At 40.8% G+C, this 20,046-nt stretch overlaps 1 protein-coding gene across 4 annotated transcripts in view; it reads right to left on the bottom strand.

The window, feature by feature from the left end:
* Positions 1–4,849: 4,849 nt before the first annotated feature.
* The window catches only part of klhl13 (kelch-like family member 13), a 33,728-nt gene continuing 18,531 nt past the window's right edge, over positions 4,850–20,046 (bottom strand). Inside the window, exons 4-8 of one of the 4 annotated variants that reach the window (XM_034606904.1) lie at positions 18,393–18,525; positions 17,090–17,286; positions 14,945–15,740; positions 11,590–11,703; positions 4,850–5,948 (exon numbers count right to left, since the gene is read on the bottom strand). In XM_034606904.1, coding sequence (XP_034462795.1) covers positions 5,461–5,948; positions 11,590–11,703; positions 14,945–15,740; positions 17,090–17,286; positions 18,393–18,525 — 1,728 coding nt within the window. In that variant the 3' untranslated portion in view covers positions 4,850–5,460. The remainder of the gene's footprint in view (positions 5,949–11,589; positions 11,704–14,944; positions 15,741–17,089; positions 17,287–18,392; positions 18,526–20,046) is intronic. The other 3 variants (XM_034606907.1, XM_034606906.1, XM_034606905.1) reach the window with 3 other exon arrangements.

Here is a 20,046-nt window from a genome sequence, read left to right as displayed (position 1 = left end):
ATTATGATTTGGCGCTATATGTGACTCATGTTGGTCTTAAATATAAGTACAGGTGAACTTCAATGATAAAGCCAACAGTCGGTGTATGTCAAAGTGCCATAACAGGCTGGTTTATTAAAAAGTTAATTCAAAGTTGTTACAGTGGTGTGGCACACCAATCAGCCGGCTGGTGCACTGGAAGTATGCTATTGGTGAGTAACAAAAACTATACACACATTAAACCCTTTTCCCAACAGAAAACACCAAAACTAGTGCCAGTACCAGTGCCACAGCAAACCACAAATGATAATACAGTAACCACAAATCAACAAGTGAACTCCCACTGCACCAGCCACTCCTGTGACTGGGGGCCAACAACAACTACAGCACTAAAAACGATAAAGATGCAGATTAACACTATGCTTCACATACTTTAATACAGGAAATAAAACAATATTAAATGAATATAAAATAAACGGCAACCAGTACTTTGCCTGTAAAATGAACACAGCACATGTTATTTTCAGTCGAACCACCTAATACAGTTTAAAAGTAAGAAAGTCCTTCCAAGGACCGTCACGTCCAGTTGTACATATCCCAGATATGGGATAGACAGTCCATTGGCTGCAGTAAGATTAAGCCATTTGCAGTTGTTTAATCTGTGTTTGTCAGAGTCAAAATTGGCTGAAAAGAAGCTTTCTGTTATTGTTGTAACATTTGATCCTGTGTCCAGTAATGATGGAACATCAACCCCATTTATTACCAGGTTTACAACAGAGCAAGCTGCTTTAACAATGCAGGTGTCACAGGGAAAACTGCTTCAGTGACTTGCCTTCTTGCTGCTTACGGTCATAAAAATGTTGTTGCAGTACTACCAACTGCTTTTTTTCATGATACAGGGCCTTCATAATACTGATAACCTTGACAGGGTTTTCCCTTTCACTGCTTGGGCAGTGCTTTATCTCACTTCGGGGTTCTCCTCCCAAATGATCAAGGAGGAAGATGGCTTTTTCGTTGTACGAGAGGTGCCTGCCTTCCAGACAAGCCTCTACCTCCACAATCCAGTCCTCAAGTCCAATACTGTCAGGTGGGTCTTGATAACCATAGAATTTGGGACACGTAACCGCGCTTTGAACAGTGCGCCCTGGCATACGAAAATAGGGCTCTATGATTTTATCATCATATGATTAATTGAAATGTTTCATCTCTCATCCAGGAGGCTTGTTCGATTCAGTTGGCCCGGTCTTGTCAGTAAAGAATGGATTGATATCCTGTGGCCACAAGTTACTTATCCCACGACTCACCATTACATTTTTCCAAAATGTCACCAGGGGGGCTCCATAACATACATAAATGAAGTCTTACATGTTTCACAAGTATTGTTTAAGTCCACAACTCTGGTAAAGCTGCTAATTTAATGTTTCTGTGTCACTTTGAAACAAATCCAAGGTGCATACTGCCACCCACTGTTCTTCTCTTGGTTTAAGCCCCGACATTCAAATTCAACTCACGCACGGTCAAGTGTTTTTAGCCTGCCAATGTCTGTTGTGATCCTCCTCCAGAGCCGTGCACACACTGCACACAAGCTCTCGCCCAAGGGTGCATGGGGTGCTAGGTAGCATTCCTAGTTCCAGTAGCATCGCTGAATAGCTGCAGTTAAAGCTTAGTATCGCTGATGTGTCACATGGCCCTTGGGCCAGAGAATAGAGGGGCAAGCTTGTACCACACAAGAACGTGAAAGATGACATTTTGGCTAAAAACATGATGCAAATGTTATGATGCCGTTGAATTCGAATGTCGGTGCTTCCGGACTCTTGGATGACACCACATGAGCACTATGGAGGCATTTTCTGTTTTTTTCTGTTGTTATTTTACGTTTTGGGGAAGTGGTCCCCAGTTACTTAAATTGTATTGGATTTGGCTGCAAAGCTGTTTACCCCTGAAACTCCAAAAGTGTTTTGTGGACTCAAACACTTCACCCACCCCTCCATCGGCTCAGTGGTGAGTAGATAATGAGTGAATTTTCATTCATTTATTCAGCATCACTGGTGCTTAGTGCCCCTAGTGTCTACAAATATGAATGCAAAAATAACAAATAATAATCAAACTAATGAAATAGCTCCTACAGTTTGGTATCATAGGTAGAAAAATGGAAACTGATATATCTACATATAAGATGGCCAAGAAGAAGAGGACTGGACGCAGCACTGCTCTTGTGAACCATTCATCCAAAATCTTTCGCAGTCAACACAACACTTCCTTGGGTTTTCAACAATACACAAGCCAATTGGACATTCATCTGGCAATTGTTTTGTTTTGTTTAATGTTTAAACAGAGGGAAGCCTCTGCATAGAAAACAGATTTCACCATTATCCCCCTTCAGTAGATTCTGGTTATTCAGATTTTTATTCAATGAATACTGCGGCCCTGACATCTCCTTTTGTGGTCCGGAATGCTAAAAGAGCAGTGAAAGTTTGTAGAAAAGTGTTTAAGTCTATTTGAAAGAAAAATGGACAATGACAGTCATAAATAAATCCTGCCAGGACCTATTGTCCTATCATACTGTCAGTCTGAGAGCTTAATGAAATGGAAACACATACACAGGCATAGGAGTTGATTTATGTAACTGCCGATGTGTGATATTTCTAGTTAAATTCCTGACTCCCACGCCGAAAAGAAACGTTTAGCAAAAACTGTAGCCTACATGATTTGTTTGATTTGATTAGATTTGTTTATTAATTTTAAACATAAAAAAAAACATAAAATATGTAGAAAATAACAAAGAAAAAACAAAACACAATAAATATTAAACAGACTTTCAATGAGAAACATAAATTAAATGATGTCCGAAAAGTAGGGAGACACTTCACCACTAGATGTCACTAAATTCTACACACTGAACCTTTAATAGAAATGAAGATTTGCAACACGAAGTCAGTCTCTTCCCTCACTGGAGTTGCACTGCACTGCCCTCTAATCCTACGTTTTCAGGAAGGATCAATGTCGTTGTTGTGGGTTTGATTTAGAAATAGCGACACTTCATCTTCTCTTTCGACTCTCCCGCCGTGAACGGGATCTATTATGCTTTTTCTTATTTTCAGAGGTAAACATAATATCACAATGTTGGATTGTCATTTTAATCGTGGTCAGTTTCAAACATTGGCTAAATGCATGTTAGAGTAACAGGGAGCAGGGCTTTTCTTTTCTCAACAGCTTCTTTATATCCTCTGGGTATTCAGAGGTCAGAGAGCCTTGTACTTCCATATTTAGACATAACCACGCCCACCTATCAGCGGGATACACCTACCTGCTCGGTTTGCAACTGCTGTGCTCAGGGGTCCACAAAGTGGCCTAATAGGTAGGGGGGCCTTAAAGCCAAATCCAGCTGTTTCAGAAAAGACAGTGAACTGCAGGATCCATGAGGGGCCAGTATAAGACTTTTGAAAGGTAAATAGATACTGCAGTGGAGTTCAAGAATAAATTAAAAGAGCTGGAAATGAGCATAATTGGTCAGGTGATAGAGAGGGTAGATGGTTAAAAGTGAGTTATGTATTTTCAAAGTTATGTCTATGGAAAGTTGACACTAAATTCTTACCCTTTCACCGTTCTCTGGTTTGTACGCCTTTGCCAGCAGCTGAGCCTGTTATATTATTCCTCTTCTGTTCAGTCAGCTACTTTCTATCACAGGATTACAAACTGCCTATTTTTAAATGTTGGAGAATGATACAAGCTGCTCCATCAAAAGGGCCCAACAATAAGATGCAGCATAAAAATAGAGCTTTTGAACTGCCACAAAACAAAGGTATTAACGTAGCTGCTAAAAACAAAGCTTAACTGTAAAACCAAGCACAAGCCATGCTATAGGTAAAGGAAAATGTAACACAGAAGGGATTCAAAAGCTAAAAGTGAAACATTAAAAAAGGCACAAAATCATCATGAATTTACATGTGAAATAACCTGACATCATGGTGGCTGCACAGCAGAAATTCTGTTGCCACCAATACCGCGGGACCAGCCATTAAAACCTGAGATGTGAGACACCACTGCAGCGTCTCATTAATTGAATACGATGAGAATATAATGAGGATTTAAATCACCAGACCAAACTCACCTGATGACTACACAACCTTTTGTTCCTGGGAGCCGTGTGAGGCAGACGTCTCCGACACCATATGCTGCTATATTAAGGCTTTAATCGTCCCAGAGCAGGTGGGCAGCCTGTTGGCGACACAGCCGTCTGTCTTGATTCCAGGCGGAGCGGCGACAGTGGCTGAAGTGCCGGTCAGCAGTATTAGGTTTACATTACCGGCAATCAGTTGGGAGAGGTTGAGCGACATTAGCAAACGGAAAACAAACCTCTAACCACCGTTATTAACTAAATGTATTGATTGGAAAGCACTGGACATTCCTGGTAATCTTGACTGTAGCGTAATAAATTGGATTAGGAATTTCAATGCTTTAATCTGAATGTCTATGTCCAAGCAAGTGGTATAATCTGCTAATAACAGGCAAGTCAAGCCTACCCTGCACACAGCTGGACTGATCTGCTTCACCAGTACATTGAAGTTTACAAAACCAATATAAAGGAAGACTGCTTCTCTCCCACAGCTGATTAATGACCACGCACCTTGTACCAGAGTCACGCAGCTTTACTGAAACCATCAACAATGACTGGTATCCAATGACCTCAACTTTATACAGATCAAATCCATACCAGACAGTCTAATCACTATCCAACCAAAATCTAATTCATATATAAGACTCTGAAATGTCCAAGTTTGTGCACATTCAAAATGTCCATCAACATCCACTTTTTGGGGGGGGTTGGAGGTTTGCGTTTGCTGCAGTCAGTAATGACGACATCATTTTCTTACTTTCAAAACCATGTTTATTAAATTTAGAAAACACCATTTTGTTAACAGTTTCATAGCAACCGCAGGAAAGGACTGAAACTGTAAGAGAGACAGAGAGCGAGAGTGAGAGACGTCGATGGGGCCTGGGCCAACCCCTGAGTTAAAAACCAGCTTGTGTTGTTGAGCTCATCTGTCCCTACGCTTCTGCTCTCTGGGGTCACCTGCAGCTAACCTGGCATAGACTAGAAGAGACAGTCAGTGTGGTAAGTCAGCATCTCAGGGTAGAACGCCTACAGAAACGAGACATAAGAAAACTTTGTAGACATCAGGTAGAAAAGTTGATTTGCAAAGTCACTTTTCAAGTCAAGGTATTTCCTGCCAAAATATACCGAGTATGCAACATTAACATGTAATTAGGTTGCCAAATCGCATCGGTATGTAGGTTTTAACCACTTCGGGAGGGGTTTCTGCACAGCTGGAGGGGAGCGGGAGGTACTTGGGGATGCAGTACAGATGTAGTCCAAAGAGGAAGTGCAAACAATGTCTATAAGGTGTGTTTGTTGAGGGGGTTGGGTGGGCGAGGGGTTAGGGGTGCGTGAGCAAAGTGGGTCCCCCCTCCCTTTACTCATCAAGGAGCCGAGAGGGGCGACTCTCTGGAGGGCGAGCCCGAAATATCCTCAGGGGGGAAAACTGTGAGTGTGCAGGCTCGGATCCCGCCCAGCGACTCTGGTAAGTCAAACACTTTGTGCCATTCATCTTTCTCGGGGTCATACTTCTGTACTATTTCCACCATGCAGCGATTGTTCCACGAGTAGCCCCCAACCACATAGATCTTGTTCTCAAACACGGCAACGCCAACGTCGCTCTGGCCTCGCAACATGGCAGCGATAGGTGTCCACAAGTCGAGGGCGGGGGAGTAGTATTCACAGCTGAGCACGTCGTCGTAGTCGCTGGTGCCCCGGAAGTGATTGCCCCCGATGACGTAAAGACGGTCCCCGACTGTGCACATGCAGTGCAGACCACGCACCGTCGTCATGGGGGCTTTCTGAGTCCATTTATCTGCATCTGGGTCAAAACACATTAGCTCCTTCTGAAAAGTGTCATGAGTGATTCCGCCTGCAGGAAGAAAAAAGAAAGAGTGCAAATTAGACATTTTTATTTATTTGGGCCATGAAGTGGATCAGCCATAATATGTTCACAGTTGCCTCAAAAGCATTATGAAGAATGAGAATCAGAATTAAGGCTGTAATTTGTTTTATCTCACCTTTACGCAATCTTCATTAATTTAACCTAAACTCAAACTCAAGCATGAATTAACAGGGTTAAGTGTAATCTTCCGAGCTAGAGTGACACCGATGTTCGTTCAGCCTCTTTTCTGTACCGCGAACTAACGCCGATGATGAGCACTCATTACAAAGCTTTGATTCAAATACGCACAACAACAGTCTGTGGATGCCGCGACATGAAAAACTGAGGGAAAGATAAAAACAGGACATGTCTACAGGGAAGGCTTAAAATAAAGAGGAACACAATCCCAGCATGCATTTGGGTAGCAGCCAAGGCGCCAAGCCGCCAAGCCCCCCCCCCCCCCCCTCCCTGCCAGAGTGACTAGGACCAAATGAGGTGAAGATTTGCAGAGCATGCCGAATAGAGGCAGAATCTCTCTTTTGCTGCTGCCCAGTGATCGTGTGCTTGGTTTATTGTTGCGGCCTAAGCTGTCTATTCAGCAGCCATGACTCAGATCTGTGATGCTGCGCCTCCTTAACTGATCAAATCCAAAGATAGCCTAACTATCCATTCTCTTTATCCAAGTAGCCTGCTATTGAAATCCTGACAAGAGAACAGTGCTGGAGTTGACGTAGTAGGGTCCTTCTAATTCCTCTCAAGAGACCGTGCTGCTATTATGATGCAGTTCAAGGGCTTTGGCCTGTCCCTGATATGATGATGTCTGATCAGCATCCTGGTGTTCCATTGTCTACTCAGGTACCATTAGTGAGACTTTGAGAGTAGACAAGGTTTTGCTAAATTGAGCCTAAAAGCTTTTGCCCTTCCATAGACGGCACAAAGGAGAATGGGTAATTGTTTGTATTAGAGCCTGACTGACATATTGATATGAGCCTTTTACAGACGTATCGGAATCTGCCTTTATAGACGATTTCAGACGTGCACCGAACTCTGGATAATCTCCTGAAATTTTTTAGGAGGGCTATATGTGAAAGACAATGAGATTCGAGGGCTATTGGTGATGAGGGCCGATCCCGGTATCACTGTGCTGTAGACGAAAGCACGTGATCGCCACAGCGGAAGTAATATGTTACATCCTGCCTCCTTCATGCTGTGTCACTCCTCTGAACACTCTGGAGATGTTTCCATTGTTGTGAATGTGTCTGACAGGAGAATCTCCTGCTGCGTTCTTCATATGTGAATAGGAAAACGGCAGAAAAAAGCCAGGACCCCGCTGTGTCTATATATTTGGTTGTATTTCTGTTTTCTCATAATATATATCTTAGGATAATTGGTATTGGCCCCCAAGAGCCCATATCAGTCAGGCTCTAGTTTGTATTATATTGTATATCCTAATAGTTTATCATTTAAATGCACTTGCTTTTAGCCGTGTAGAGTCCACCCCATACAGCTCATTATGATTAAAAGCATCCAGACTTAAATCCCAGTATAAACTTCTAGTGAACCGTACTCATCTCTGAACAAACGCATGTACGATCAGACCGCTTAAGGATTAACTCTGCTCAAAACATGCCATGGATCCAATCAATCATTTTTCTACAGGAGGTCACGGAACATATGAATCAACATTAACATGCAGTGTGCAGATGGTAAAACCCATTTCATTGGCTTCTCTTTTCCCATCACATTAAAACCCAGTGCTTTTCATTATTGTCCCTATTCAGTTAAATTATATGAAGTGACCAGTGTTTCTCCACTCTTGAACTCATACTGGCAAATTTATTCTGCAGCTTTATGACATTTCTGTGTGGTTATCAGTCACTGCGGGAACATTACAATCAAATTTCATCTGTATTGTAAGTCACTCCCTTAATTGTCATTCACTGCTAACTATATAATAGACAATCATTAACTCTACAGTGACACTTGCATGAGTCATTGTGATATTGGGCCATTGCTGACGGACATTGAGTTCCACAACAGTCATTTCCACATCTATAAAACTAAACAACTTGAATTGTGGGATTGCTGGCAGAAGGTAGTGTACATGCGATGCACACAAATTTTTTCATTTCGTTGAGTATTCTTTTACTTTTTGGGATAAATTTCACACTCAGAATTGAGACACAAATAAAATGGCAGAAGATGAACATACTGCATGGCGCTACATAACAAACAGGGTGTGATTTCCGACACAGTCCCCACATTATTTGCAAGAGCTGCAATTACAGTATGTCAATACGTGCAACATTTCAATAATGATCCAGCGGGGAGAATGCACCCATACATTACACATCACCATCCTTGTCTGCTCTGATCTAAACCCACAGTTATGAGGCCGTCATGAACAGCTTTCTTGCAAATACATCAAAACGTCACAACAAACTACTGAAGAAATAATCAATTTAGATTATTCAATGCATATAGTGTCCTCGCTGTAGATGACTCAATAAATAACTTAGACCTCAAGCTCTTCTTCACACCGATCTTAATCTGTGTGATCAGGCTCTGGACCAGAGGCGGTGTGGCTCTGCAAAGGTTCGCCACTCATGTCTGAGCTCTGCCATGCCACTTGAGCTGTGATGGTCCGTGGGCATAGTGCATTTGTCAGGTTCATCCGGCTGACGGGATACCTTCAGACAGCGCAGCACAGCTCTAACTGTGAGACTGTAGGTGTTGGTCCAACAACATTCCTCTAATGGCTAAAGCTCTTTTACATGCACCTTCTGCACTGAAAGCACTTATACTATTCAGAACAGTAAATACCAAATACACTAAATTCATATAGAGCTTTTTTCGAACCTTAACAAGTCAAAGCACTTTACAATTTCTATATGAGCCATGCACGTTCCTTTGTTGGGTTATAACCTTCACAATGTTGTAGCCGCTGCAGGTGCAGAGCGTGACACCTATTTTGCTCTTGTGACAGCTGGCTGGCTATTACCTGCCTCATTGAAACATGAAACCAACAAAAGAAGAACCCATTACAATATCAAAAGGGGTGAGCCATGAATCCCAATGTTCTGCAGAGTACAGACTGAGGCTGAAAGATTGAAAAAAACAGCTGGCTACCAGCGGATTAGCTTCGTCCATGACTATTATGTTATTCATCACTCCAGTTTATTTATTTTAATAAGTGAAAATGTGGCTTTCATCTTCACTCCATGATAATGTTACACTTGCCAAATCATGAGCACTGCGTGTTCCCAATTATGTTCTTGGGGTTGCCAAATGAAATACTAACTATATTCAATGTTTTTAAAGTTCTGTTTGTATAAACAATGATCGTAATCATGTATGAAGGTAGGTATGAGTTTCTGGCCCGTTTCCATCAAGTCAGCAATAGATGACATCAAATCAAATTAAAGGGAATACACTCACTATTGGCTTTTTACTTACAGTAACAATTCTTCCTCCAACACTATGGTCTGCAGTCTGTATTTATATAGCACTTTTCTAGTCTTGATGACCACCTTGAGATTTTTACCATTCTCACACACACACACACACACACACACATTCATAGACATATTACACATTCTATGGGCAGCATTTTTTTCCTATGAGATGAAACGGGAACGGGGGTCGAAGTGCCGACCTTCTGATTTAAGGTTTCTGAAGAAAAAAATTAAAATACAATGACAAATCTTTGATAGTAGAGACCAATAAAAGTAAAATAACTATTAAGGACCACTCACACAATCACTAACATGACATAACTGGAGCTAATAGGGGATGTAATTTGCCGTGTATAGAGCCACATAATACTGATGCAGGTTTGCAGGAATAATTAGATCTGTGGATTATGAAATAAAACTGACTGGTGTAGTGCACAGTAATCAAAAAGCAGGGAGTGTATCTAATAACAGTGTGTATGCTGGTCAGCACCTTACAATGTAAACAAGCTTAATACTACCGCTAAAGAGCTTTTCAGTGTTATATTATATATGTTTGGGTTTTTTTTTGCCAAAGCCTCCCAGGCGTAAATGTAAGTACAGTATCTGGCTCGTGCAGATAATGTGTATTAATTTGCTGAGGCTAAAGAAACCAGTCTATCCTCACTGCCAATATAACACTTCTTTAAATATTCATTCCATGGATGCTCATGTGTATCAGTTGAAATTTGGACATGGCCATTTTTTACTTGTCTCACTATTCAAAGAGCTAATGTTTATGTCTTTGGTGAAATATGCTCACAGATTTTCACAAGATCTTATGTTGAACCGGTGCTTTTCACTGGTGATACTCAAGAATCTATGCATTGTACATTGAGAGATTACTAACCTCCTAAATTTATTTTTTTCTTTCCCATCTCCTTCATACTAGAAAATACATATAAGAAAAAAATCCTGTGATCCCCTTTTTCATGTTTATGTGTTGCAGAATGAAGGCGGTACCCACGGCCAGTAGGGATTAACACAGGCTCTTCTGTGTTACACCTCCTACACAGGTTTCAGTCCTCTACTTTGCTCCATCCCTCCCCAATTTCTCCTCCACCTCCCCTCCTCCCCTTCCTTTGTAGCATGACTCTGGATTAGTCACAGCGAGAAACTAGGGCTCATCTCCATAATGCAGGATTTGTTTTCAATCCTATGAAGTCAACGACTACTGAGGTGACACCTAAAAGAGTAAGTATTGGCTGTTGAAAGTCTCAGTCCCCGCACTCTTCCCCGAGCACTGACAAAAACACACATTATCTTCACCTGATCACTCATCATGGATGAATCAAGTGAGTGAGGAATTGTTTGATCAATACTCTAAGTGTGAAAGACTAATACCTATCATTATCAAAATGCGGGTTTCTCACCATGTTATCTCGCAAACTACAGGCAGAGACCTGGTATCCAGGTTTTTTTCAGTTATCACTTTCAAGTTGGTCTCGTTTGTAGCTCTATTACAGTGGGATAATATCTGTATCGTTGAGAATGAACTACAACCCACGCAGACACAAACTATACATACTGTCACTCATGACACCACACGAGCAGTATGGAGGCATGATATGTTTTTTCTGTTGTTTTATTACGTCTGAAGTATAGGTCGCCGGTTACTTCAATTGTATCGGATTCGACTGCAACAAAGTTTACCCCTGAGACTCCAGAAGTGCCCTCCAAGGGCATAGTGGTGAGTAGATGAGCAGTGAATTAGAATTTTTCAGTGAACTATCCCTTTACTGTATCAATCATGAACTGAATCATATAAAAAAAATTCTGTTTGGAAATTTCCATTGAAATGAACCAACGCACACATACAGCCCTCTGTCTATGACTCATGGCAATGCATGATACATGAAGTGGAGCTCGGAGGAAAGGTTTCAGATGATGTAACCACAGAGTAGATTTTATGGCCTTGAATGAAATAAGATGTAATCAACTGTTCATTGCCGTGAAATACTTCAGTACGGAAGAGAAAAATAATCTAATTGTAAACTGCGATAAACAGAAATTAATTCCAATTATGACTCAAAGGCAGTAAACCAATTTTTTAACTACGCATTCCCGCAGCATTTCACATCCCTCTTTATTTGGGTTGAGTACAAATGAACTTACTTAAGCTCCCTGGAGCCACTTACCTGAAATATACATATATCCACCATACACTGTCCCAGCATGGCCATAATGTGGCTCATTCATTTTGGCAACGTATGTCCATTCATTTGTCCTTGGGTTGTAGCACTCCACAGTAGCTTGAGGAGAAAGAAAAAAGAATAAGAACGTATTAGTAGAAAGTAGGTCAAGACACAACTAAGGAGGACAAACAGCAGCAAATGAGGCCTTGGAGGGTCTCAGCGTGAGAGCTAAAATGCGGATTTAAAATACAGAGTACACATCCCAACAACCCCACCAGCACTGATTGCACTGACTGCTCCGGAAATAAGGAGATTGTAAGATCCTTTATCTTGATGTCCCTGAGGCTGGTTTCATTATATCTGTGAGACCCAGGAATAAGGACACTGGGATTCATAAGAGATGCTTGTCGGTGAGCGAAATAGTGTCCTAGTGGCCCCTCACCAAGCAGCCAGGGTCCGTCGACATGTGGAGTCACTGTCGAATTATCTCTGCCAGGGAGCAATGTTTTCATCTATGTCTGTCTGTTAGCAGGATTTAGCAAAAACTATTGAGCTGATGTTATTGAAACTTGGTGGAAGGGTGGGGTAAGGGCCAAGGAGGAAGCCATTAACGTCTGGAGCAGATTCAATTAAGGATGTTTTTTTGCACTTTCTTAAACATTGCAAGAGAAAGGAATGTAATAAGAGAAGGGTGTCCTTCCATATTTTCTAATTTCTTTTGTACTGCTACTGTGAATAATCTGGATATTGTGAATGAAAATGTGTATTTTTATGGGATGGCTGATCAGCCATGGCGGAGGTACACGTTCTACTGAGTGTCATTCTAGTTAGAAACAGGTTTTGACTGGGCGCAGAGGAACTTGGACAACCAGCTGGAGTCAGTGTAGTCTTTATTACGTGTGTTTTGGACTTTTTTGCCTTTGCCTCAAATGCAATCGTCAAACATAAAGAGCACAAGTGTAAATTTGATCAAAGTATTGTGGCTAACAGATAAGTTATCTTCTCGTTATCTTCCCTGCAGAGGGAGGGAAGTCACATTAGCATATGCCAGGATAAAAGAGACAGCAGGCTTTTGGCTGCATGTCACAAGCAGGGATGGCTAAACCTCAAAGAAAAAACTCAGACAGTAAATGTATGCATTTATTAAAGGCTTTGGTTTAAATCAATATACTGGTTCTATAAACAGCAGTGAGCTCAGGACCACTACGAAGTGTGAGCCATCTCTGGGCGAGCTGAGTAAAATCTCAGTGGAGAAAATGAGTGAACACCTCCTTCTGCTTGCTCAACAGCTATCATCAAAGGCAATCTGAGTGAGGCACAATATTTTGCAGCCGCTCAGAGGAAGTTGTGCAGACATATCAGAAAACAACGACTGTATTTAGCAGATCTAAAACACAACAGTTTAACTGAATGAACTCAGAGCGGGGTTGGACTGGAAAAGGAATGTATGATGATTAAAAACCCTCAATAAATAAATCATAAATGATAGTCTGACACACAAATGAACTGTGACTGTTGCTGCTTTAAGAGACATCCAGAGACCGATGTTCCAAGTAATTTGATTTACAGGTACACCGATTTAAATTGAACCTCTTTTTCACGCAGTCAGATTTAATCAGATTTTCATATGATCAGCAGAAAAGGACACGTTCCTAATTAGCTGGAGTTTCTCTTTCTGCAGGCTGTGCACCATAAATTAATGGCACACAAGCTGGGAGCTGATGATATCTTTCAGTGGTCGCTCTGTGGCATTATTTTCTGACCTTCATCAGTGTAGATCAGTGTAACTGGTTCTGTTTTTAGAGCCAGTTACATCAACATGGGGAGGTGAAACGAGATCGAATGATGCTGTGAATGATCTGATTGGTACCAATAACCAGATGAATAACAGGAGGGAATTGGGGACAAAACACTGTGGAAAAAAATGTTGCTCCCTTTCACTCAAATTTTAAATGTTGTTTTGTTTGAAGCCAAAAAATTCACCTCAAGATTTTTGCTGATCTACACATTTTGCTTAGGTTAGCCTAAACAACCATTAAAGTTTAGAGTGCATTATATATGATGTTGCTCAGCAAGAATAACATTTACAAAATAAAAAATCTTGAATAATTATCAAATTACCATGTAAACACAGACAACATTGATTGTCTAAACAATGTTATAATTACTTTTTAAAAAGACCTATACAAAGTCAACAGGGTAAAAAAATGAATAATTTGACAAACCTGTAATAAAACTAACATTACTAATGTATTGTAGCTCCAAGAAATCTTAAAATGAGACACTTATATTTTTGTCATTTTAAGATAAAGAATCTGCACAAAAGCAGTCTATGTAAATAATTGCACAGTATACCCGTTGGGATTGAAAACCTGCTCCTGTAAATAATTTGTTTTCCTTTTATGTATAATCACAGCATTGTAGCTGTAACAATAAAGCCGCACCCCGTATGACCCCAAAACAAATATCAAGCAGGGGATGGGCACATCCAGAAAAACATGAAGGATAAAGCACATGCAGTGAAGGAGCGGTGGAACGTGAAGCAGTAAAAGTCAGTTGTGTAGAGAGGCAGCGAACTGAGGCTGTGCTTTTTGGTCTAATTATAACCCAGAAGAGTCGACTGCTCACACAGTGGCCTCGCTCTGTCCACTGCAGTCACAGAGCTGAATTTAAGTATTGGGTGGCACCTCTCTGTGGTCCACAGTTACGGGTACAGAGATTCCACATTGGTTACTCACAAACATTCAACAGCCAAACTGCCCGGAACAGATATAAATACCTTGATTAAGTCAGCTGTTTACTTGAGTAAGTTGAGTATTTAAACCAAAGTGTTTATTTTTCTTCAGTTTGTCTATTTGCAAATTTTCATCTGTACATTTCAATAACGGATGCAAATAGTTTCTTTCCTCATGCTCTTGAGCCAGAAATCTCCACTTCAGTAGCACTTAATTTTATATCTGTTGATATTCTGAAGCTTTTCACAGACAGATTTGTTCATTTATCATTCAAACTATTCATGGTGATATCTTCAAGAAGATGTTTAACCTTTAAACCTGTAGTGTCTTGCCTGACATGTTACACAGAATTATGTATGTTTTGCTCCTGTATTGAATTTGTATATTTTGTGATCATGTGCACATCCTCTCAGATTATAAATGTGATATGTTGAAAAAGGAAATTAAGTGTAGACACAACACTTGATTACCAACGTTAGTATGCTTGCAGCTTTATTAAACTGCACACTTCGCTCATTTCTTCCCTTGATAATTTAAGTGTGTAATCTCATTAAATATTAATTGAAGTTTTAGTTGTTACTTAAAAGTACAGATAAAACAAACAAGCAGGTAAATAAACTCACCAAGCTCCCCGGCAGCATTCCTTCCACCGACAGCATAGAGGTGTCCCTTGAGTGCACTGAGGTGGAAGAAGGTACGTTTCTCATTAAGGCAAGCCACCTGCATCCATTTGTTGTAGCGGGGGTCGTACCGGAACACGGTGTCCACTGCTGTTTTGCCTTTGGTGTCGTAGTTGCTTTGGCCCCCCACCACATAGAGAAAGTTGCCAATGACAGCAATGCCATGTTGGTAGCGGGGTGCGTCCATGGGTGCCAGTGCCTTCCACTCATGAGCCTTCTCATCAAACAGACGCAGCTCTTTACTCACAACTAGCTGCTGGCGCAGAACACCACCCAGGGTAACCAGGTGGGCACTGTCCGAGCGGATGGCTGTCCGTTCTGACTGCATAACTGGCTGCATGTAGGGCATCATTTGGTAGTTGCTAGCTTCCAGGAGGAGGTTGACACAGGTGTTGTCCGTGCGCATAAAGTCCACTGTCTGCACGTGATTGATGAGCTCCTGTGGGTTCATTAGGGGAAAGCGGATGTTCTTCATAAGCTTTGGGGCAAAGTCCATACGACTGTCTTCATAGCGTAGCCAGCGGCAGGCAGCCTTAAACAGGTCCAATTCAGTGCAGTGTTTCAAGCTGTTACTGGACAGTACAAAAGCTAGTCGGTCAAACGGCAGCTTCACAAACTCTCCTGTGCTCAGCAGTGAGGGGAAGTTCTTCAAGATGAAGTTATTGACATATTTGTCCACCTCTGTGAGGTTGTATGCGTTGGCAATGCGGCCCACTTCTACACAGTTGTCTAGAGAAACCTGTAAGGAAGAAGAAATCAAAATCTCAGAAAGCTGCTAACTGACATTGGGAAGTCAATTAAAGATACGAGTTACTGGATCTTCCCATCTTGTATCCAGAAACTCATCTCCTTAGACAAAACGATTCCTAATTACAAAATAGTGAATGGTGATTTAGCTTTGACGGTTTCTGCAATCAGAGACAAATTAACACCCACTCTACAGGTAAGAGTGGATTTGAAAAGATGATTTGATGTGTGTTTTATATCATTTTTGGCAGGAGAAGTGAATCATTTTAAATCATCAATTTGGCTCTAGGAATTATTTAATAACTACAATTACCGCACTGCGGTTGTATGCCTCCGCCAACCAGTGCAGTTTCCGTATACATATTTCTACATACTCTTCTTAAACAGATTCATATAATGTCACAGTGACCTTTTACCTTTGACGACCGAATTGATTTAGGTGATCTAAATTTGATATTTTATAAATATAAAGTGACTGCTTGTTTTTATTCGTATTTAAGTGTCTTTCTAAACCCTGAACCTGTGGCTCCTTGTGACTAGACTTCAGACGACTGACCTGACATAAGTGTTACCTTTTAGAATTTTCTCGCCCCTTCTAACTCATACTCTCACATGACTTCTCATCTGAAGGAATTTTATTATTTCCATGGTTCAATCGTGGGTCACTTATCATAAACTATAGTTCAGTATCCGTCTTCGGTTTAAACATCGCACTGTTTAACATTCACTTCTGAAGACGGATGACGAAGGCACGGATAAGAAACCCAGCTTGCCGACATTGGCAGTTACCGTGGCAACCAAGGTCATCATCTGGACCCTGAACAATATCATAACACAGACAGTCGCAGCATTATGACCATCAGGGTCAGGAGAGACAGGAGTCGTCCCCTAAAGAACGGAAGTGTTACATATAATGTGCAATGTGACAGGGGTCAACATGAATTATGTTTAGGTAACCAACAGAATTTAAGGTGGTTTAATGAAGAATAAACTCCAACATGTTGTAAGTTTATCAGATATATACAGGAACATTACACTTGTTCTCCTTGATGCATCATGCTTTAATAAATGCATCTGCGCAAGACATCTGAGGTCTCCTGGAAACTTCCTCCATCAGCTCAAACGATTTCCATCACATCTAGAGGAGCTTGCATCCAAAAGATTAAACCACAGATTTTTTAATCTGGCTTGAAACCCTAAAATCCTTTATTTCAGTCAATGAACTTTAAGCATGCTCAACAACAGTGAGTTGTGAGTTACAACCGAGAACAACAGCTAATTTACAACTGGTGGAGACGAGAGGAAAACCGAGCAGCTGTGGATGTGCTTCTGCTTCCTTACCCCAGATATAAGAAAGACCTTGCAGAAGTCCAACACAGGAAGGATTTGTAAGAAACTGGCTGCCTCGAGTGTGTCTTGCAGGTTCTCCATGTTGAGTGACAACTTGGCTGTGTAGATAAAGTCGATGATCTTCTTCAGGCCTATTCGGTTAACTCCGTGAAGCTTGATGCACATTAAATCTTGTTCTTTCATTCCACCTGCATCAGGAGAGAGGAGGGGATAAATAAAAGTGGATGCTTAGATGCTGTGCAACTCAATCTGATTTGATTGACAGTGCACATAACACAGCAACACACTTTTTACAGGATAAACCTTACATGAATTAACCAAATCAAATTAAACTTATAGTAATAAATTACATTCTTGCAACCTCTATGAATATGCCATTATGCGTTAATGTCAGTGAAATATGTCCCGTGTCAAAAGACGTGTTCAGAAAGGATATAAGGTCGAAGAAACCTTTGCTCAGCATCTCCGCTCACACAAGAACTCCCTCACTGCAAGTACAGTTTCCTCTTCCTCCTACTTTAACAAGATCCTCTTCTGTTCTTATGGCAGAACTTTCTTCATCTTCATCGTATATTTTAAATGTCAAATGTCCAAACTTCTACAACTGCCATAAAATGAGATCCAAAGTAGCCCCGTCAGCTGTTCTAAGAGTAAAACTCACCCTCATTGCTCATTATACATGTACCTTGTAATGCAAATGAGGAGAGTGGTAAATTCAAAGCTCAAGACATAAAAAAATAAACCTCAATTTAAGTGGCTACAGATTAATATATGGTCCAATCAAAGCAGAAAGGTTACTTTTACTAGCACTTACCAGTTTGAATTGGGTTTATATTAATAAAATAACATTTGGTACAGTATACTAGTTTACTTACATTTTCCTAATGTGAATGCCTTATCAAAAATTAGGTACATTAAATATCAATTATTCATGATAATACCCTTGTACCACTGTATGTATTTATAAGTACTCAAAGTCCTTCTTACTCTGCATACAGTGTGTCAAGGAGATGAATCTGGTCAATAGCCCACATTTACATTAAATTTCAATTCATTACGAAAAAAATGACCATGAACATTATGAATGTATGACAATGACTTCACAGGGTTGGTTATATAACATGGAAACTTTTATGTTTACTAAAGAATACAGGGCAGCGGAAAGAAGACACAAGGAAATTGATGGATCTGTCAAGGCAACACAAACCACATTCCAGATGAAAATAGTATATCAGTATTAACCGTAAAATAGCTAACCCACTGTTCCGGTCAGTGTGAGGCTTTGTGGACTCACCTGTGAACATGGCTTTGAAATAGTCGGAGGAGGAGGCCATCATGGCGCGGTGTACAGGGAAAGCTTCATCGCCGTCGCCAGCCACCAGCGTGACATCACATAGCAAACCCTCTATCCTCAGCTGGTCAAATCCCTAACAGAGGCGGAGAAAAGAGAGATGAGAGTTACTGAAATGTGCAATGATTTTATTCCAGTGAAGTAGGCCATGTCTATTTTAGCCACTACATTTGGTGCAAAAATGTTATTTCCAACAAAAATACTGTTTCCCCACGGCCAGTCAGATTTGAGATCCCAGCATGTGACACTTCCACAGCCATCTTTAGACATGAACTCCCGAAAATGTCCGGACAATGGCTTCTGGACTTTGACCGAAATGTTCAATTCACACATGAAGAACGCAGCGGGAGATTCTCATGTCAGATGCATTCACAACAACTGAATAATCTCCAGAGCTTTCAGGTGATGGGGTGGTTAAGCACACAGGAGACAGGACGTAACGATTAAATTCCCCAGTGGAGATGACATGTTTTTGTTTCCAGTACATTGACACCAGCGTCTGCCCTCATCACCAAAAGCTCTGGAATCTTGTTGTCTTTCCGAATTGACATCTTCATCAGAGTCTTCAATGTGTACGACAACTCTTTTTCATCATGAGATATATTCTTTTTTTGGTTGCAGTTTTGCATCTGTCATGAACTTAAAACATCATCGACACACCGACTGGTGGTGAATCCTCAAAATAATCTCCTGCTGTGTTCTCACATGGGCTCACTTTGAGAATGTTACACACACAGTCTGAGACTTTTTGTCAACCTCGCACCACATTCTTCACACATGCACTTAATTTCCCCCAATGTTGTTTTCTCCGTCAACCACATCTAAAGAAAAGAGAAAGGATGAAAAACTCTTGTAATAATCAATAGGGACATTTTAGGTGGGTTGCCTCCATATGCACCAGCTAAGACTGATTGTACTATGAGGGAGTGGCCTAGAAAAATCATTATTATTCCGTTACTGTGCTCCGTCACCCAAAGATTAACGAGCAGCAAAAGCAGCAAACAGCCAATCATTTCTAATGAAAGCTGGTGATGAAGGGCAAACACTGCTGTCGCAGCAACAAACAGCGCAATGCAAGCACCCCGCAATAACTTCAGAGTGGCCGTAACTATATGCAAAGTGGTGACATGCTGAAGCAGCCTGCTTCTCCATAGTGGTATAATTTTGATAGATTATTCAGTTGTCTGCTATATGGGAGCTATTTTCTTGATTTTCTTCTTGTTTCCAGAGTGCAGCTATTATTAACAAGGTGAGATATAAAGTGTGACTAAACCTTAGCAGGGGGATGGTTTAAGTGTACTTTTGCCAATATGGTGCGATGATCTTCAAGTGTTAAGCGACTTCTTGAAATACATACAACAAAGCAGGTGACTTCAAAAACGTATTACAGCTTATTAAAGCTTTTATACTTATTATAAGCAGTACATCAAAATATTCATTTTGGCCTCACTCAAATTAGACAGAATCAAAAACCCAATTAGTTTTGGTTACTTCAATTTATCTAAGCTTTTAAATTGTACCCAGTAATTTGTGCTATGAAGTGGTTTTGATTATGCAGAGTGGGACGTTTTTGAATTGCAAATAAATAAAATTCAGA

Source organism: Hippoglossus hippoglossus, chromosome 14, assembly GCF_009819705.1.
Source record: "Hippoglossus hippoglossus isolate fHipHip1 chromosome 14, fHipHip1.pri, whole genome shotgun sequence".
NCBI lineage: Eukaryota > Metazoa > Chordata > Actinopteri > Pleuronectiformes > Pleuronectidae > Hippoglossus > Hippoglossus hippoglossus.
The sequence above is the reverse complement of the archived record's forward strand: the minus strand, read 5'-3'. Positions and strand labels throughout refer to the sequence as shown.